General features: G+C 36.2%; 1 protein-coding gene across 2 annotated transcripts in view; it reads right to left on the reverse strand.

Moving 5' to 3' along the window:
• LOC114653063 (transmembrane protein 241) overlaps positions 1–22,304 on the reverse strand; it is a 100,806-nt gene that overhangs the window by 41,180 nt on the left and 37,322 nt on the right. For both annotated transcript variants that reach the window (XM_051928926.1, XM_051928925.1), the window contains exons 8-13: positions 20,976–21,024; positions 20,235–20,280; positions 10,813–10,848; positions 9,748–9,782; positions 6,348–6,417; positions 433–526 (exon numbers count right to left, since the gene is read on the reverse strand). In XM_051928926.1, coding sequence (XP_051784886.1) covers positions 433–526; positions 6,348–6,417; positions 9,748–9,782; positions 10,813–10,848; positions 20,235–20,280; positions 20,976–21,024 — 330 coding nt within the window. The remainder of the gene's footprint in view (positions 1–432; positions 527–6,347; positions 6,418–9,747; positions 9,783–10,812; positions 10,849–20,234; positions 20,281–20,975; positions 21,025–22,304) is intronic.

The raw sequence follows: 22,304 nt of genomic DNA on the forward strand, positions 1-22,304 counted from the left end.
TTTTTTATTTAATATGCAAGAATAATGCATTAAACATTGTAAATGTGTGCCATTACCTATGATACAAGGCAGGCATAAAAGGAAACTGATCATTTTATGTCTAGGTTATTTCACTAAATACACAAAAATCAGTTTTATAGGAGGAGGAGGAGTTTGGGAGCATGCACTTATACAGCGTGTTGCCAAAACATAATTAAACTAATATTTCATTTGTCATTCTTTAGTGACTAAAAAAGACATTACTTATATTTCTAGTTCAATATTTTTATCTGTTCTACAAGTTAATAGCATATGAATTTTATGTGATTTCAATTTGTTTTCTGCTATGTTATGCTTATTTATTTGGGTGGCAAATACATTTTCTATGACAGATCACAATAAACAATGGCATACCATGATTCAGTTTACATAAAAACATAATTAAAATCTTACCTTTGCTAAGCAAATCCAAGCACCACAGTGTTCCCCTGGCACATTCCTCTTCAGTCTTACTGTGGCTACCACTAGGAAGAACCCAAGGACTCCACTGTGATAATAAAAATGGCTTAAGTATCACAAGTGCAACAGTCGCTACATCTCAGTTACTCTGTTCTAAAACTTGACACACATTTTAATCAAACCGTATTTTAACAAAGTTCATGGTTTGGTAGAATATTTGCATTTAATGGAAAAAAAATTGGTTATGATAAGTGCAAATGCTAAACAGCTCACATTGAGTAGGCCAAATGTTAAACTCTTAATGTTATTCTGTATTAAAGAAGTTGCCTAATTTATGACGAAGAGTACACATAAGTTGTTATATATGGGGCCTTGAAAAAGTACACGAGACATTTTGTCATATCTTGCTGTCTCAAATTTTTCATTTGAAATAAAATAAATTAAGGTTTTGATATGCAAAGATGTGCATATCATATCTAATTATTAAGGAATTACAAATTGCAAAAACCTAAAGAAATTTGCAGAATTTGAAAAATAGAAACTGGATTTAAAAAGCATCACTCTTCTTTGTAGACTCAAGCATACAGTGGGAAGTACTAGGTTATTTTGTGCCCTAGGCCAGGCTTATTAGTGTGCCAACTTACTGTTCGGTAGCTAACTCATGCACCTGGGTCCCCACCCCCTTATGATCTGCGACCTGGGCAAATACCTAATTTGCCTTAATGAAGGCACCAGCCCAGTCCACCACTGATATCCAACTAACATGCCCCAGCTCCAGCAATTTTGTGAAGAAATAAAATGGACACTACTGTTCTCCATCATAACGTGCAAAGTTAATTAAGTTAACTAATCTTTACTGTATATAATATTAGCTTTTGAGCCTTCATTAGGTGCTAAACAAACCACCAACTGAAAAGAAAGAAAACTTCAAAATGATGACGACAGATTTTTTTTTTTAATATTGCAGATTGTTCATGGTTGAGAGATCTTGAATTTTGCTTGTAGCTTGGATATACACAAACATTTTTCTGTTGCTCTGTCAAAGCAACATGATCTGAGTCAGTAGGTCGAAATAAACAGAAAGAGAATTGAGTTGTCTTTATGAGTCTTAATTTAGGAGAAAGTAGGGTGAAATGACACCTTTTATTGGCTAACTAAATAGATTACAAATGCAAGCTTTTGAGGCAGCTAAGGCCCCTTCATCAGGCAAGGAATATCAAAGAAACTGAAAAATACTCTAGCTTACAGTATATTGGGACAGCAAAGTGATTTTTTTCTTTCATCTTAACTACCTTTTTGTTCAAATGTTAGCAAAATTAATAAACCTTAGATGAATTAACCCTGAAAGAAGAGAACAATGAACTAATAAAATGTAGAGATAAGATAACCATCACTAGAGAAAGTCCATTGTCTGTAAGATAGGCCTATGATGTAGTCAGCTGGTCAATCAGTCTGTTAGTCCACATATCTGGTCATAAAACTCTTGTGTTTATTCAGACCATTTTGTAGAGTATTCAACCATTTTTTCCTCATCTCTTCTGGAATTTCCTTCGACTTAAACATAGTGTTCTTCTAGAAACCTAGTGGTGAGGACTTCACTCTCATGGTTTAAGTCAATATACAGTGTAGTGAGGTTTAGATTCAACAGGGCTGGCTGCAATCAAGTCTAACTTTGTTCAGTTTAATTATCAAATAACTTTGGTCATCTGTTTGAGTGAGTAACTAAGAGGGCAATTATCATTTCAGACAAGCAATACAGTGTAGGATAAACATATTACTTAAGTATACTAAGTAGTAATTTAGAAATGGTGTTATATGTTTAATCTGATTTTCTGTATCTATTATAACATTTTGTCTAAAGTTCAGAAGTCATGAAGCCATTCACTGTGACAAACATACAAAAACAGAGGATCTCAGGAAGGGGGCAAATACTTTTTTCACAGTTATGGATCTGAGTCAGTCATAACTGAACAACAGCACTGAGGACATTTCCCCAGAGTTCAATCAGGAGACTACAAGACTCAGTGTCACTGATGTTAATTATTGGGACTTCAACCAGACAACATTGCAGGAGTCTGCACTAAGGCCATGCTATACTGTAGCAGCCATCTTTCAGACTGGGTGAATGGATTAGAAAACTACCCCAGCTGTCTTTTTATTATTTTATTCTCTACACTCAGAGAGTGATCCTCTTGGACTCCCCATCAGGCTGCCAAATTCCTTGGATTCCCTCTGCTGACCCTGTGTCCTTTCATGGCCAATATATTACCAAGCTTCATAAAGCATCAAATATTTTTTGCCCAGATTCCAGACTATTGAAGGTCTTTTAGCCCAGATTTTGATCTCACCTGCTAATCGGCTGTTTTCTTTTAAATCCCAGCTGCAGCAACAGTTGAACTACTTGCGGTATGCATATGGAATGGTGTTACAGCATCACAGAACCAGTACCTTGGGCTTGATTCCCATGTTCTGATGCCTGTGTAGAGTGTGCATATTTAGCCTGTCTTCTGTGGGATTTTCTTAAGGCACTACGAATTTCCTCCCACATCCCAAAGGCATGTTTAGCTGATTGGCTATGTGTGCATGGGCCTTAAAATGGACAAGCATCCTGTCTGGGGCTTGTTCCTACCTTAGAATGAACGCAGCTGGGATTCAATCTAGTCTATCACAACTCTGAATTGTATTGTAAGAGTTTGAGCATGTGATGTTATGTTATGATGCAAGTAAAAAATGTGTTTCATAGATAATGACTGTATTTAGTGATTCTCAAGTACTTGAATTAATTTACTAATTTAGAAAATGACATGAACTAAGAAAGAACAATACAGGATAGAGACAGCAACTATACCGATTTCTTAAGGGATATGTCACCAGTTTCAAATACATTATATAAAAGCCGACAATGGAAAAATCTTAACATGTTATTAGGCTTCCAGACAATAAAATAGTATAAAATAAATCTACTGTATTTCTTAATACTTAACAAAAAGAAAGACTGAATGGCATGAATAAAATAACATTTTTAGAACAATGTGGGACAATTATTTTCTGTTATAAGTGATATTATATAGTAACAAAGAAGGGTTTTTTGATATTGCTTCCGATAGCTATTCTGCATATAAACACTGATCTGTCACAGCATTAAAACCACTGACAGGTGAAGTTAATAACATTGATTATCTTGTTACAATGGCACTTGTCAAGGGGTGGGATATATTAGGCAGCAAGTGAAAAGTCAGTTCTTGAAGATATCGTTATGGAAGTAGGAAAAATGGGCAAGCGTAACAATATCAGCAACTTTGCCAAGGGCCAAATTGTGATGGCTAGATGACTGGGTAAGAGCGCGTCCAAAACGGCAGGTCTTGTGGGGTGTTCCCTGTATGCAGTGGTTAGTACCTACCAAAAGTAGTTGAAGGAAAGACAAGCGGTGAATCAGTGACAGGGACATGGATGGCCAAGGCTCCTTGAGGCATATGGGGAATGTAGGCTACCCCATCTGGTCTGCTCCCACAGTACAGCTACTGTAGCATAGATTGTTGACAAAATTAATGCTGGCCATTACAGAAATGTGTCAGAACAACACAGTGCATTGCAGTTTTCCAAGTATGGGACTGCAAAGCCACAGACCAGTCAGAGTGCCCATGCTGACACCTGTCCACCACTGAAAGCACCTGTAACAGGCACATGAGCGTCAGAACTGGACTTTGGAGCAATGGAAGAAGGTGGCCTGGTCTGATGAATTACGTTTTCTATTAGATCATATGAATGGCCAGGTGCATTTGTATCAATTTCCTGAAGAAGAAAAGATAGTAGGACACACTATGGGAAGAAAGTAAGCTGGCAGAGGGAGTGTGATGCTCTGGGCAATGTTCTGCTGGGAAACCTTGGGTCCTGATATTCATATGGATATTACTTTGACATGTACACCTACCTAAAGATGGTTACAGACTCTATACATCCCTTCATGGCAATGGTATTCCCTAATGGCAGTGGCCTCTTTTCAAACAGGATGCACCCAGCCACATTGAAAAAACTATTCTGGGATAGTTTGAGGAACATGACAAAGAGTTCAAGGTGTTGACTTAGCCTCCAAATTCCCTAGATCCCAATCAAAATAAGCATTTGTGAGATGTGCTGGAAAAACAAGTTTGATCCATGAAAGCCCCACCTCACAACTTATAGGACACAATGGATGCACTAACATCTGGATGCCAGGTACCACAGGACACCTTCAGAGGTCTTGTAGAGTCCATGCTTTGACAGGTCAGAGCTGTTTAGGCAGCATGAGGAAGATCTTAGCAATGTTAGGCAGGTGGTTTTAATGCTGTGGCTATGTGGTGTATTTTTGTAAATGAAGCATAAATAAGATCAAGACAAAAAAATAGGATACAGGCATGACTCAATCCACAATACTATACTGTTGACTTGCAGTCAGATATGCTACCATTTGTGCTATTCAGTAACTGCCATAGACCGACAGACCGGAACCTAGATCACCCTTACTGATTATTAAATGAGAAACATCATTGTGTTTTCTTATGAGTTTTAGTCCTAAAAGTAACTTTTCAGTGAGATTGCATTTTTTCAGGGCACAACGGCAATACAAAAAAGCAAATCAACATGCGATCCAAAAACAGCAATGTTTATAAAACATCATATAAACTTAATTTTCTGTTTGACGTATGCTGTAATGCATCTAAAACACAGGACGCATCTGTACCAGTTTCTAAATTTCAACAAGTAAGTTGTACTGTACTTCTGGTGTCAAGTGGCAAAGCTGAGAAGCTGTGTGGTGACAGTCTCACAGCGGTTTTCGTGCCACACCATTTAATATTAAACTACACTATGACCTTCACATGGCCATATGGCCTTCTGCAGGACTGCAGTACACTTTTTACTTTATTACCGGTAAAATATATATATTGGGATTATGGTAAACGTGCCAATGGACTGTTCATCATTGTTTGTTGTTTTTTTCATTTGCAAGTGTACACAGACTTGGAAGGAAAATTAGTACACCAGAACGTGAATCACTCTGTTCAGTCAACTTGGTCAAGCAATTCAATTATGTGTACAGCAAGGAGCAGGGGACAGAAAACCTTGATCATGTCAAGCTCAGCTCCACAGCATGAGGGTAGAAATTACATTTACATGTTGTAAAGTTCTTTGACCATCTGCTTGCTTGCTTGCTCTCTTTCTTTCTTTCTTTCTTTCTTTCTTTCTTTCTTTCTTTCTTTCTTTCATCTACCATTGCAAGTTTTCAGTTTTGGTGCACTAATATCAAGGAGTTACTCGCCAAAGATCAGATGAAAAATAATTAGGGTGGGTCTTTAAAGTGTTGCTTAAAATTTAATCTTTTTAACACCTTTTAAAAATGTTGTACTGATTATATTTTAATTGAATTGTTTTACTAAATATAATGTAATCTTTAGATGTAGTAAAACTTAAAGAAGTTATTGGCTAATTCTAAATCAAATGCTTGTTAACACTATTCCCTAAAAGTTTTTTTCTTATTATTTTTATAAAGCTACATTCATATTTATTGCCAAAGCCTTAAAGTAGAACCCAGAACTAACAAAGGAAGAAGAAAACCTCATACACATGACTTTATACATTGTTTACACATTACAAGGAAACTTCAAAAAGAACATATACTGTAACAAAGAAAACTTGACAAGAATAAAAATGTATTTAGCAAGTAATTGTGATATCACTATTTATAATGTACTCTTCATTTACTGTAAAAGTACATTTCACAGTTTGTTAAATACATGTTTTTTGGAGCATAGCCTCAACTTTTCATTTCAATATGATAAACAGTATTAAATATAACAGAAACATTTTAATGTTCTTATGTTACCCCATTATATTATACATTAGTCACTATGAAAAGAAAAAAAAAATCTTACCTGGCACAGCAGCCACTAAGAAAATTGTAGGAGTTCAGAAATGGGAACTCTAAGGCACCAAATAAATCGCCTAGAAAAACAAAAGATACAAAAAGTAAACAAAACAGTTTAAGATATTAAATTAACATTTTATTTTCTTCAATACCCTGTAAATAGACAATGAAACCTTCTTCCTTCCAGTGATATTTATAAACGTGCAGTACTTACTCCATTGAAATGTCACAAAGACTGCATTATGATCAGAGTTTTTTGATCATTTTTTTGGTGCTTCCCTTGATGTATGCAGGAAAAGTATTTTGAGGTTTGAATCTTAAGGATTCCAAATATAACATTACTTTTTCATTTTAGGGTGATTTGAAAACATGGAAAATATTTACTGTTATGCACAACACCATCTTAGTTTTGACTGGCGATCTAGCTCTGTGAAGAGGATAACTTGTGCTCTGTTCTGTGTATTGTATTTACCCCATTTTTTGACACCCATTGCACGCCCAACCTACCTGGAAGGGGGTCCCTCTCTGAATTGCCCTTTCCAAGATTTCTTCCATTTTTTTCCATACAAGGTTTTTTTTGGGTGTTTTTTCTTGTCTTCTTAGGGAGTCAGGACTGTGGGGCTGTCAAAAACAGGGCCTGCCAAAGCCCATTGAGGCACTCCTTGTGTGATTTTGGGCTACACAAGAAATAAATTGTTGTTGTAAAGTTGTAATTGCATTTTACCTGTAAACTTGTTACAGCACTCTGAGCCTGCACTTGGTGAAGAGCACTATAGATAAATAAACTGAATTGAACTGAATTTCATTTATTACTTTGTAACAACTTAGTTGACATATTCATTTGATATCACCTTCTCATTTACAATGATTTTTTAAGCTTTTTAAAATGTACTGATTTATTTTTTATTTGTAATACCGGAAAGATTTTTTCCAGATGATTTTGGACTCTACTGATATTTTTTCTGTATATTTTTAGATTTAGAAGATTTAGTATGGCCCTAAAGTGAGATTTTATGCCTTCTTTTCTGTGTTTTACTTTTCTCTTGTTTTGTTTTCTATGTGTTTTTTTCACTATAAATCTAACAACCTTTTGAACTTTTATGTACCTTTTGTTTACAGTAATCCCTCCTCCATCGCGGGGGTTGCGTTCCAGAGCCACCCGCGAAATAAGAAAATCCGCGAAGTAGAAACCATATGTTTATATGGTTATTTTTATATTGTCATGCTTGGGTCACAGATTTGCGCAGAAACACAGGAGGTTGTAGAGAGACAGGAACGTTATTCAAACACTGCAAACAAACATTTGTCTCTTTTTCAAAAGTTTAAACTGTGCTCCATGACAAGACAGAGATGACGGTTCCGTCTCACAATTAAAAGAATGCAAACATATCTTCCTTTTCAAAGGAGTGCGTGTCAGGAGCACAGAATGTCACATAGATAGAGAAAACAATCTCTAGCAAACAAATCAATAGGTCTGTTTGGCTTTTAAGTATGCGAAGCACTGTGCAGCATATCGTTTCAGAAAGCAGCTGCACAAAAGATAGCAACGTGAAGATAATCTTTCAGCATTTTTAGACGAGCGTCCATATCGTCTAGGTGTGCGAACAGCCCCCCTGCTCAATCCCCATACGTCAGGATCAGAGAAAGAGAAAAGTAAGCAATCTAGCTTCTCAGCCATCTGCCAATAGCGTCCCTTGTATGAAATCAACTGGGCAAACCAACTGAGGAAGCATGTACCAGAAATTAAAAGACCCATTGTCCGCAGAAACCCGCGAAGCAGCAAAAAATCCGCGATATATATTTAAATATGCTTACATATAAAATCTGCGATGGAGTGAAGCCGCGAAAGGCGAAGCGCGATATAGCGAGGGATTACTGTAGTGTATTTTTAAAAACGTATTTTAATATTAAACATATTGTCATCATTGTTTTTTAAAAGCAGAACTTCACCCTATGAAGGTGTGGAAGAAAAAGCTAGACATGGGAGTCACATAGTTATTTAGGATAAAGTGTTTTGATATGATTTCTATTAAAATACAGCATCCATCTTAGAAATATAAAAGGGTTAATAAATGTAAGAAACCTGTTCAGACATATCAGGAAACTAGATAAAGGTCAAGCGAACAACAAAGATAAGAATGTACCAGGAGCAAGTTGATGTAATACACCAAATGTATAATTAAGAGATCTACCAATCTCCCATAAACAATAAAACTGAACAGTCGTCATATACACTGAGATTTCAAGGGTAATATCTAAATTAAGAGATATTGAAGAACAAGGATATAATGAAAAAGACTTTTATTTAGGCTGGTTGTGCTCTATGCTAAACACCTCATACCTTTTAACCAATCAGAGTTTGAAATTTATGCATTGATTGACACTGTATGTAAATTCAATAGTTTATAAAATGAACTTCTATCCTTTGTTTCTGTGACCATTTGGTCATGCTGTGAAAGAATGCTCCATGTTCAGGCATTAGTTGAAGAGTAGTAAATGACGCAGATGGACACACTTTTCTCCTGCCTGATTACTAACTCGAAGGTTTTATCAGACTTGTCTTATTAAAGGATAGGTTTCTTTCTTTAATTAAGATATTGATTTCTACCACAAAGGACAAGAGCTAATCACAATGTGTCAAATACAAGTCTTGAACTGTTCAATATAGCTTTGTCTGTGTCTACATGTAAACCAGAGTGCAGACATGTTTAAACAAAGCAGGAAAACAAAAAGAATGATCCAGGCGATTCACCCAGTATACAGTTCATATAAATTCCAATCCATCCAATATTGGCTCTCCTTTCTTCTGGTTTTCATTCAAAAATGATATACAAAGTAGCACTGTCTGCCCAAAATTACAGATTCCTTAAATATGTGTTGATTCCAATTTTGGCTAGGATGATTTTTGCAATTTTCCAATATATGTGGATTAAATACAAAATTTTATTTTAGGCTGTATGAAAATTTTACAGTTAAGAAAAGGCTGTCTTGTAATAAAGGAGATCACTGACATTTTTCCAGGACTACAGCATACAGATATGTCACAATAAATAGCAGTGATCAGGTTTTTATTCTTATGGAGAGGAAAATACTTAAAGGCATTATGCTTATAACCATACTTTCTGAAAGAAAAGTCCTACCAATAAGAAAAGCATGCTGTAAATCTTGAAAGAAAATAAAATGAGTTAACATTTTTTTTTAAATAAAAACATTTTTTAAATAAAATGAGTTTATATTTTATTTGATGATGTTAATATATGAAATGTGTGTGAATGTGTATTCATTTGATATATATATATAAAAAAAAATTTCAAGAAAACAAGAAGAAATCAGCCAAGAGATTTAAATCATTTTGAGGTACAAGCAATTTTCAAGCTTCAAAGACCTTAACATGATATTAATATTACCTGTTGGATGCGCAGCAAACGCTAACAAAATCATACTGCAAGAAACACAAAAAAAGGTTATAGGTGCTAGCAAAGCAATATAATATTTACACAATCCTGGTCACAAACTTCACACTTTTATTGAAAACTTGTACTTCAATAAAAACACAAAGAATCGTATCCTCCTAATAGAAAATTAGATATAAAAAGCACAGCATGCTATTTTCTTTAAAAAGGCAGAATGGAATGCTTATGCCATATTATCATCTATGTATCACTTCTTTAATTTATTACACACCAATTATGTGCTTCATTTTTGTAAAAGTCTATATATGCAACTGCTGAGAAATATCATGCTTATCAATTTTTGTTTACATTACTATATATTTATTGGTCCTCTCTTTAGGTTTCATTAAATAAGGATTTCAAGTAAACAATGTATAACAACTACAAAAGCTGCTCACAAACCTGCAAGCTGCACAGTATATTTACAGTATGACAAGGACAGAAACAGGCAACTGATTAATCAAACCCCTATTTGTATAAAAGTAGTCAAGGAAAAAATAAAAAGTTAATCTTTCACTTTCAAAAGCCCAAAGCTATCCCTTCTTCTCCATCAGAAAAAAGATGAAGCAGTGGCTAAAGAGCATTTGTCTGGATGATCTTTATTCAGATTCAAAATCCATATTGATAAGTAGGATAACTAAGAGGTAAGTTGATGGCCTTTTTGAGTTTGCTGTGAAAAATTATTATGTTCTATACCAAGACTCATCCAATGAGCGACAGTAAAACAAGTTATGTAGAGTATTTTAACTGGGGATATCTGTATAAGGGCACAACATAAAATTTTGACTGCCTGAAAGTAGTGATTTCAAAGCTGAATGTGACGTGACAACTGAAAGGAAGCTAAAACGTCCCTAAAAACATATCAAAACGATGAGGTAAAATAGCAGTAACAGCATGCCCTCATAAAATTATTGCTCCATCTAGTATTGTTGCAGTGCTTGTTTCACTCTGCCAGATGTTGATTTGATCTAGAGATCTGCATGGTGGATACAGTATGCATACATTCTTATAAAAACTTACCTGAAAAAATAATTTATATACTGTTGCTCAAGGTCACTGAAATAAAAGAAAATATGTAAATAAGATTACTTCAGGCTACAATGACAAAATACTTCCATTTGAAATACAGTATAAGTAAATCGTTCACTGAAGATATACAGTAGAATGTTACTTCTAAATTAAGTGTGCATGTTGTTTTTGCATTTTCCCTGGGCACTCCACTATTCAATTCAATTCAATTCAATTCAATTTTATTGTCCCAAGAGGAATATCTGGCTTGTTAGCAGGTTTACAAAGAGACCAGGACATTACATTAAAAACGCAGCCATCAAACATAAACTTAGTACAAATACATGTAAGATAGCAGTGAGCATTTATGGTGAAACATTGGATCAAATATATCTCTCTATTATAAAAAAAATCTTCGGACAAGACAAGACTTTTTTCCTGCGACGAGATGTGATCTTTTGAAGAGAGACAGAGAGACATAGAGACACTTTCACACCACGCGAGACGCTCAAGTCACATGATACTTAAAATCTTTGGAAGCAAGTCCCATGATTCCTGCGACGAGACGTGATCTTTTGAAAAGAGATCTTTTGAAGAGAGACAAACAGACACTTTCACGTCCCATGAGACGGTCAAGTCACGTCATACTTACAACCTTTGGAAGCAAGTCCCATGATACACATGCAGAGCAGGTTAGAGATAATGGAAGTAGGAAAATTCGAAACTCTCAAAAAAATGAGAGTAAAGATCACATTAACGCAAACAAACGGAAAATATTACTCTGTGAAATAACAGAGCAGAGAAAAGAGATCGAATAGTGTTTGAAGATGTCTGGAGGAGAAGAGACAAAAGGCAGTGAGACAAAAGGACAGCTGCTGTACAGTTTTTTAAACGTTCGAAAGCACCGCAAGAAATGCAGATCACGCGGCACAGCAGCAATCCAGCAGCTGATTGAGCAAAGAGGAGGTAAAAAAAAAAAACTGTATTTGTTTCCGATTGTATCACTGTTTAAGAGGGGTTTTGGAGGAGCGGCTGTGGGGTGCATTCAGCCCTCCTCTTCACAACGGCGTGTAGCGCTGACAGTTGTTGGGGGAAGGGTTGGCAAGCAAAGCGAGCAGGGGGCAAAGCACCCCAGTTACAGATAAAATTTTAACCAACATTAGACTTGACTGATGAATGATGCAGATGATAACTATTCATACCATGAATTAAACATGTGGATGATTAATAAAATTAACTTATTTAGGAGATTCCTAGAAGCTGGAATAAAAGAGTATATGAACTGGTCGCTTTTTATCCTTGGAACCTTGAACCCATGACATGATGGCCACAACTAAAATTGAGAATGTGGTGGGTGAGTCCTGTCTGACAAAGTACACTCTGCTTTCTACAATACCTGCTCATTAAACAGGTCTGTGAGTTTGGACTGTTGACACCTTGTTAGATTTTTTGCTCTATTTTAAAATTGGATTCTTTCTGTTTTTGTTTAAACAGTAGAGGTGTTGTTGTCCCCTATTTCCAGATGGTTTCCGTGTTTTCATTAACAACCAGTTTTGAGTCTATGATTGTCCCTAGATATTTATAACTATCGACAATCTCCACTTCTTCATCTTTGATGATTGTTTTCTGTGGGTGAATTGGGTTTCTTCTGAAATGAGTTATAAGTTCCTTAGTTTTTGTAACATTTAGGTGTGCGTTGAAAAGATTCATCCCACCACTTAACAAAATCACCTACCACTGGACCAGGACTTATTTCATTGTCATTCAGTAGACTAACAATCGCTGAGTAAGATTAAACTGTTTTCAAATTTACTGCGACAACCATTAATGCAGAGGATGTACAAAAGTGGTTAAAGAACACTTGAGGTGAAAAACAGACAACCATTGCCTTTCACTCTTTGAGTTCTTGTTTTCTTAAAAAAAATCAATCAGCCAAATTAAACTTTAAACACAGGCTGTGACATGAAGTTGTGGTTTCACATTGTCTTTGTGATTTTGATAGTAGCAACTGAGACAGAACCCCAAATGGGAAACGCATGAGAGAAGACTGCATACACAATTACTGAAGATAAAAGGAAAACAAAAAATAATAATAACTGTGACGAGTTTCCATTTTTGACCTACCCTAGTCAAGTTATTTTATTTTTGGAATAACTGTGTGTTTGTTTCTTCTTGATAAAGCATTAATCATTATTCTGATGAAACCGTTTTGTTTTTGTATCATCCACCACCGTTCTGTGACGGTCCTTGCATAGCCACAGCCATGTTGTATGAAGCAGCATTACCTATTGCCAGTTACATGAAGTGTTATGTCATTGTGCTCCACCTACTTAAGATGACAGCAGTGTTATCAGACAACTGGATGCTCTTAAAAATTTTACTTGATGTTTTGGCTGTTGGTATTGATTTTGATGGCTTTTTTCTAGTTTAGACTCTGGCTTTTTCATTGACAATGAGTCAGCCTTCTTTTAGGCACTTTCCACCACATCAAGGCTCATATTACAGTTTGAACACCTGCCGTGCCTCATGGTATTTGGCACACTAATAGTTACTACTGCAAAACTAAACTTGACAGTTCTGAAAAATGTAGCATTCTTTTCTGTTTACAAAATTAATTAATGAAAATCAGAAAGTCTTTAATAAGTGAAAGAAATTTCATTTAGAAATTTGAAAGAAAGGGCGGCATAGTGGCACAGTGGTAGCGATGCTGCCTCACAGCAAGGAGACCTGGGTTTGCTTCCCAGGTCCTCCCTGCATGGAATTTGCATGTTCTTCCCGTGTCTGTGTGGGTTTCCTCCGGGTGCTCCGGTTTCCTCCCACAGTCCAAAGACATGCAGGTTAGGTGCATTCTTCTTCTTTCGGCTGCTCCCGTTAGGTGTTGCCACAGCGGATCATCTTCTTCCATATCTTTCTGTCCTCTGCATCTTGTTCTGTTACACCCAATCACTGCATGTCCTCTCTCATCACATCCATAAACCTTCGCTTAGGCCTTCCTCTTTTCCTCTTCCCTGGCAGCTCTATCCTTAGCATCCTTCTCCCAATATACCCAGCATCTCCCCTCTGTACATGTCCAAACCAATGCAATCTCGCCTCTCTGACTTTGTCTCCCAACTGTCCAACTTGAGCTGACCCTCTAATGTCCTCATTTCTAATCCTATCCATCCTCGTCACATCCTGTGCAAATCTTAGCATCTTTAACTCTGCCACCTCCAGCTCTGTCTCCTGCTTTCTGGTCAGTGCCACCGTCTACAACCCATATAACATAGCTGGTCTCACTACCATCCTGTAGACCTTCTCTTTCACTCTTGCTGATACCCATCTGTCACAAATTACTCCTGACACTCTTCTCCACCCTGCCTGCACTCTCTTTTTCACCTCTCTTCCACAATCCCCATTACTCTGTACTGTTGATCCCAAGAATTTCAACTCATCCACTTTCACCAACTCTACTCCCTGCATTCTCACCATTCCACTGACCTCCCTCTCATTTACACACATGTATTCTGTCTTGTTCCTACTGACCTTCATTCCTCTCCTCTCTAGAGCAAACTTCCAACTCTCCAGGGTCTCCTCAACCTGATCCCTACTATCGTTATAGATCACAGTGTCATTAGCAAACATCATAGTCCACGGGGACTCCTGCCTAATCTCGTCTGTCAACCTGTCCATCACCATTGCAAGTAAGAAAGGGCTCAGAGCCGATCCCTGATGTAATCCCACCTCCACGTTAAATGCATCCATCTCTCCTACCGCAGACCTCACCACTGTCACACTTCCCTCGTACATATCCTGTACAACTCTTACGTACTTCTCTGCCACTCCCGACTTCCTCATACAATACCACAGCTCCTCTCGAGGCACCCTGTCATATGCTTTCTCCAGGTCCACAAAGACGCAATGCTACTCCTTCTGACCTTCTCTAAACTTCTCCATCAACATCCTCAGAGCAAGCATTGCATCTGTGGTGCTCTTTCTTTCTTGGCATGAAACCATACTGCTGTTCACTATTCATCACCTTATTTCTTAACCTAGCTTCCACTACTCTTTCCCATAACTTCATGCTGTGGCTCATCAATTTTATTCCCCTGTAGTTAATGCAGTCCTGCATATCCCCCTTATTCTTAAATATGCTCTTTCAAAGTGCTCTTTCCATCTGCTCAACACACTCTCCTCGCTTGCGAGTACGTTTCCATCTTTATCCTAACCTGCTGCACATCTTTCCTAAATTGTCCTTAGTGTGTGTGTGTGTGTGTGTGTGTGTGTCCTGCAGTGGACTGGTGCCCTACCTGGGCTTTGTTCCTGCCTTGCACCCTGTGTTAGCTGGGATTGGCTCCAGCAGACCCCTGTGACCCTGTGTTAGGATATAGCGGGTTGGACAATGACTGACTGACTTTGAAAGAAAGAAAAAGCTGAAATTTTATGCTCAGAAATAAGCAACAGTTAGGTTGGGAGAGTTTAATCATGAAAGAAGCTATAACAAAATGCCACACCATTTTCTAAGCCCACTTAGTCCTGAGCAGGCTTGCGAGGACGTTGGAGTCCTTCCCAACAAGTACAGGGTGCAAGGCAGAAATAATACCTTGGACAGGACGCCAGTCCATTGCAGGGTGTACACACTCACACACACCACACACAAATGAGGGCCAAGTTAGTGTCGCCAATCAACCTAACCTGTATGTCTTTGGACTGTGAGAGGAAACCACAGACACAGGGACAACATGCAAACTCCACACAGGGATTACTCTGAACACGAACCCTGATTTTTTTTTCCTGCGAGGCAGCAGCTGTTTTACTGCCTCAGACTATAACAAATTATATATGTCAATTATTGACACTTTATGCATTTATTAATTAAATAAATCTATAAAATAATTATATCAGTAAATTTTTTAACAGCCTTAGGAAGAAATCAGAATATCTTGTGGTCACAAAATCTGTATCTACCTCTATGGGAACACGGTCCTGAAAAGTCCTGAAGAGTTAAACCATCCATCTATTTATTATACTCGTTGTTTCCAAGATCAGTTAAAAAGCTGACTCTTATATAATGGATCTATATTTTAATAACAAAATACATCATATTTTAGTTGTGGCCTGATCAATAGTGTACATTCTCTTAATCGGTCAAAAGTAAAAAGCATTAATGCTCTGATCAGTATATGATATCTCTCTCCCTATGGCTCTCTCCTTATATTAAGTTATGTTAACTCTCTCAGTTAACACATTTTGGCAAACAAAGTAAATTACATTTCCTTTAGTTTTTCTAAATGTTTTACTGTAATTCAAACATTTTCAGGTTGGCCTTTATGGTGTATTGTATCTGTACTGCATATGTGGTTATGTCTAACAGTACACTGAATAAATGTCGATTCCAGCTTCCAGATAAGTCTTCAGCTAACACAAAATGAATTTGAGGAGCAGAGCACAAATGAATGATTTGCAGCTTTACACTTAACAAAGTCATTGAGCTTCAGATTTCATTCAAGTCAGAGACTACAGATCAAGTAAAGGACAGCCAAAGTGTTATGTAATGGACATTCAAACCATTTCAAATGAGGTTACAAGCCAAGCCACATACATTTTTAACATTTATTTCTTGATGGATTCTGATGACACTAACCCCAGAGATAAACATAATGGCCTGAGAAGAAAAGAAAATGTTGGCATTCAATTAATAAATAAATTACATAGAATTCTAAAGTTTCACAGTGTTTACAACTGATAGATGATCTATTGCATAAAATGTAACTAATAAGCAGAGTGATTATTGCAAACAATGTGGTCACAGTGGAAAGAAATATGCAGATTTTTTTTTAAACACATTTTTTGCAAATCTTATATAAACAAGGACATATATATATATATATATATATATAGACAAATGTTATATAAACGAAGTATGTTAAACTGCACTGTGTATTTTAAAAGGAGCTGTAAAGCTAACGTTAATTTAAAAAAAGAAAAGAAGAAACCCTATATCAAGATATTATATACCTGTACATTATATACTTTGTATATACACTACTGGACAAAAGTTTTAGAACATCTCCATTTTTCCAGACTTTATTGAAATTTAAGCAGTTCAAGTCAAGTGCATAACCTGAAATGGTAAGCGGTTAACTGCCAGAGTTCACACACACATACATACATGTGATTTTAGGGCTTCAGAAAATGTAGAATTCAATTTTGTATTTAATGTCTGCAACTGTATTCAATAACTTAATACAACCGTGGTGACATTTTGTTTGTGGTGTTTGATCTTGCACACAATTATTTGGTGAGTTTTAGCAGTGGCAGCTATATTATTATTGGTAACAGCGTCATATTGCAACAGCATATTGAGTACAGTGATATCATTGACCAGATAATATAAAATATGCAGGTGCTGTAACTTCTTTGTCCAAGTTTGTGGATAATTCACAAATACAAATCTTTGTGTAGTTATTCAGGAAAAGGATATTTCAGGTGGACAAGACTTTGTGCTTTGTTTTACATCCACCAAAATTTAGCCATGCAAACTAAACTTTGACAATTAATCTTTTGACTTTCTGCTTTAGACCCGACGGTTTATACTAGTGTCCATTTCGTAACCTTCATTTCTTATTGTGTGCACTTTTTAAATTACATTTTCATGTTGCACATCTTTCTGCTTATTAAATGCAGCACTGGACACAAGATGGTAACCAAACCTGCATTGGGTGTAAGTCCATCACAGAGCACAATCACTCAAACTGACTCTCAAATAGGCTCATTTACAGTTGTCAGTTAACTTAACATGGACATCTTTGGGAAAGAGAAGGAAAGCAAGAGTGTCTAGAGGACAATCCATAAGAATAGGGGATGGTCTAAAGTCACAGAGGTAGTCCCTTGGCGGGATCTGAACCCATACACTGTGAGCTGTAAGGATACAAACATAAAGAACATATGCCCTTTATTTGATTCAGAAAAGACTGATACCACGATTACAGAATCAATAGCTATTGAAACACATTAAATGTTTTGCTTATTTAAGTTAAATACAATTCATCCAGTACATCATAAGGACAATAAACAGTTTATCAATGTGCTGTTATGGTTGTAAAATGCTATAACCGCACTGGTAAGAAATGTAACTTTTAAACTTTTGATTAATGCCCCCTTTAAAATACATGCTTCACTACTTACAGGTACTGTACAATAAATTTTAGCTCATCATGAACAATTTCAACAGACAGTCTGTAATGCAAGCTACACAAATTTGAGATTTTCATATTATACCATTCCATTGTCTAAGACTGCTTAATCCTGATCCTGTATAGGATCACAAGGGGCTAGAGCCTACCCCAGCAAGGATAAGGTGCAACGCAGGAACAAACACCTGGACAGGGTCAGTTCATCATATATTATAGATTATATATACAGTATAAATACACACATGTTAAATGCTTGTGCACTACCAAGTCCATCATAGACTACCCACATATAAAACACATACCTTACATTCATTCATTTTTTCTCAAACTTAATACAACTGGGGACCGCAGGGTGAGACAGAAACTAAATCTGGGCTTCGGTCCATTGTTCGGCACTCTCACTCACTCAAATTGAGACTTGTCAAACCATCTCACTTGCACATCTTTGACATGATGGAGAAAACATGAATACTTAGAGAATGGCCACATAGACACTGGGACAATATATGAACTCCACAAAGGTAGTTAGTGAGCTGGAATTTGAAGGAAAAAACACACTCCCACTTCCAGCTTTGACTATACATTTGAAATAAATAAATATAATATGCAGTTTCACAAGCAAAAAATCATAGGGTTTTTGGCAAAGATAAATATACAAACATTATCTATCTATCTATGTATCTATCTATCACACCTGACAAACAAATGGGAGTGTGGGAATATCTGCAGAAACATATACAATATATAGGTTATTAACATCTTCAGTGCATTTACCTCTATTGTATGATTTAATTTTCAGATTAATATAGGGATTAAAAACATCAGTTTTAACTTTAAACCACTAACCCCTTCTAAATAGTGACAACCATTAATCAAAGAAACATTAGCAGAGTAGTTCTCATTTTTTGCCATTCAAATTAATATATTTTTCTTTTATCCATTGTAGAATACAAAATGTTGTGAAATATAAATGTTATGTTCAGTTTTTTTCTCATGACCCTAAGCTGACTTGAGGAAATTTCAAAATGTCCAAGTGAGATGATATAGTTTCTGACTGAATAAAAATGAGCATTTTAAAACTTTAATGTTCTTGTTTCACTAAAAAATATATTTACTGAAACAGTTTCATAAATTTTTAAAGAGTGACCAACAAGAAAAAGCCACTATCCAAATGATATCTCTATTCAGCTTTTCTTATTAAAATGTCAATAAAAAAACAAGAAGTTATGTGAGAAATAAACAAACACTAATTTACGGATCATATACAATTATAAACTTGATTTTTTGTTATCTAGGAATATCGCTCCAATATAATCATCACTCTTCCTTAATCATTTAACTAGAACAAGAGTAGTACTAAAGGAATTAATGAAGAGGCATGTTTTGGCACAACTTGTCTCAATATGCATCATTAAAATGTTAACCTTTGGTAGGTCATGTCAAAGTACCATTTTATTTTCTGTACTGTTTCAATGTGTACTTCTGTTTAAACACATATATAGACATGCAGACCTATAAATACCTGGGAGTGCAGCTGGACGATAAATTGGACTGGACTGCCAATACTGATTCTCTGTGCAAGAAAGGACAGAGCCGCCTGTACTTCCTTAGAAGACTGGCATCCTTCAACATCTGCAGTAAGATGCTGCAGATGTTCTATCAGATGGTTGTGGCGAGTGCCCTCTTCTACGCAGTGGTGTGCTGGGGAGGCAGCATTAAGAAGAAGGATGCCTCACGCCTGGACAAACTGGTGAGGAAGGCAGGCTCTATTGTTGGCATAGAGCTGGACAGTTTGACATCCGTAGCAGAGCAATGGGCACTCAGCAGGCTCCTATCAATTATGGAAAATCCACTACATCCATTAAACAGTGTCATCTCCAGACAGAGGAGCAGTTTCAGCGACAGACTGCTGTCACTGTCCTGCTCCACTGACAGACTGAGAAGATCATTCCTCCCCCAAACTATGCGTCTCTTCAATTCCACCCAGGGGGGTAAACGTTAACATTATTCAAGTTATTGTCTGTTTTTTACCTGCATTTTTTATTACTCTTTAATTTAATATTTTTTGCTGCTGGAGTATGTGAATTTCCCCTTGGGATTAATAAAGTATCTATCTATCTATCTATCTATCTATCTATCTATCTATATACTGTATTTATAAATATCATGCCCAGCCTGGGCTGGATTTGTTAAAGATTTCACACAAGACATCCTACTTTATAATGTATATACCATTTAAAATATTGTACTGTAAGTAAGTACCTTAAGGATGAAGACTTCTGTAGCTGCTGAAACACTCTGTATGCACCTGTGAAATAGACAAAGCGGCATTTCTATGTCAGTCCTACTTATATTTTTCTGTAAATGCATATGCAAAAAAATCATAACTAAAATACAGTCAGTCAGAGAACAAAAATAATTGGCAGGCCACAAGAGCAGGGAACAAGGACCAGCACCAGGAAATTGTAATTTAATAGTAGTGTTGGTCATAACCAGGAGGTCAAATGAGCATGCGACTGAGACCAAATCATTAACCAAAAACAAAGTCAGAATAACCTTGCCTTAAGTCTATAACCAATTACATTTTTGAAGGAACCCTTACAATTTTTTTTTTTTTAATCATTCACAAACTTAGGTTCAGTTCTCTATGAAGTGCTGGCTTGGTTTGCAACGGCACTTGGTAAAACACTACCAAGATCAGCAATATTTTTTAATGTTAATAACTGTTCTCTTATCTAAATTTCGATATCATTTTATCATCACCGGTAATAGTGTCTAATGAATGTGTTTTAATAAAAAGTATGCAAATTAATAATAATTTAACAGACAACAAAAAAACCAAAAGTAAGGCACTGGCAGGACACAAATAGTACTAGTGTTAGTAAGTGCTTTGAAAAAAATATTACTGTTTGATTTTACTGCAGTAAAAATAAGTCTAGAATGTAATGCAGCTCAAAAAAAAGCACACATCATATAAAAGAACCATGATGATTTGTAACTTACCTACTGAAGAAACATGGACGGAAGACCACAAATACCCATCTGGATCAAACTGTAAAGCAAAACACATACTGAAAATAAACTTGAAAGGTCTCTTGCGCCCTCCAATGGACGACACTGTACTACGTAATTGGAAAGCCAAATCAAAATCACTCCTGTACAAAGAGTGGTGTATTTTATGTTGACTAATATGCCTATTGTTATACATCATATTAGACAACCAATTCTGAAAATATATAAAATTAATATAATCTTTACACTGTGATGTAAATAAAATAAAATAAATAATTTACTATTTAATTTGTATTTTGCATAACTAGCAAAAATATGTTTCTATGCATTAATTCCATAGTAACATTTAAAGAAGGTGATTTCCTATTAAAAATAGCAAGCACATTAAAATAAAAACATAAACACACAGGATCAGCATCAGAACAAATTTAGCAGGGGGCAGTTTAATTTCACATTTATTTGGGCAGACGGGTTATTACAGTACAAATAAAACCCAGATTATTTTCAATTTACAAGAAATATGCCAGAGAGTGCACACATAATAGACTAAAACAATCTGAAACTGGTCTTTGTGAAAAATCAGGTATTGGAGACTATCTTGCTTAGCCCAGGACCAGTTCTCTTCTATCTCACAATCAACAGAATGGCTACATAATTTCTTCACAACAGGACATCTCTACAAGATAACCTAAGGTCAGGCTTGCCTTTGATGAAAATGTTGCCATGACAGTCCGTGACATAGCAGGCACAATGGGGATTAGTTATAGCTCTGCTGAATCTATTCAACAAAAACATTTAAACATATCTTTGTGCAGATTTGGTGTGGAGAATATTGACTTCTGAAATTAAGCATTACCACATCCAGTGCTCCAAGTATTTCAAGGAGAATCTCAAGTTAATGAAGTCAGACTATGAGAAATTTAACATGCAATTTATAACTGGGGTTGAAACTTTGATACATATTGAGTCCAAATAACAATTAAAACATCAAAGAAGTTCAGGGCATAAGCCAGTGCTAGTAAAACGATATGCACAATATTTTATGAGGTTGAAGGTGTAGTCCATACTAATTACAGTACATGCCTCACAAACCACACAAATGTTATGCTGATTTTTACTGGCATCTGAGAATGTCAATCAGGAAATGCAAGGAGGAAAGCAGTCAACAATGTCCATTCTACTTCACTAGAATGTCACCACTGATAACACCATTGGTTGCAAAGGCCCTTCTGTGAAACTGTGGATTCAAAAAGATGCCACACATATCCTGTTCTCCAGACCTGACCCAGTGTCACTACACACCATTCCAATCTGTAGGGA

This window comes from Erpetoichthys calabaricus, chromosome 6 (assembly GCF_900747795.2).
Source record: "Erpetoichthys calabaricus chromosome 6, fErpCal1.3, whole genome shotgun sequence".
Classification (NCBI taxonomy): domain Eukaryota; kingdom Metazoa; phylum Chordata; class Cladistia; order Polypteriformes; family Polypteridae; genus Erpetoichthys; species Erpetoichthys calabaricus.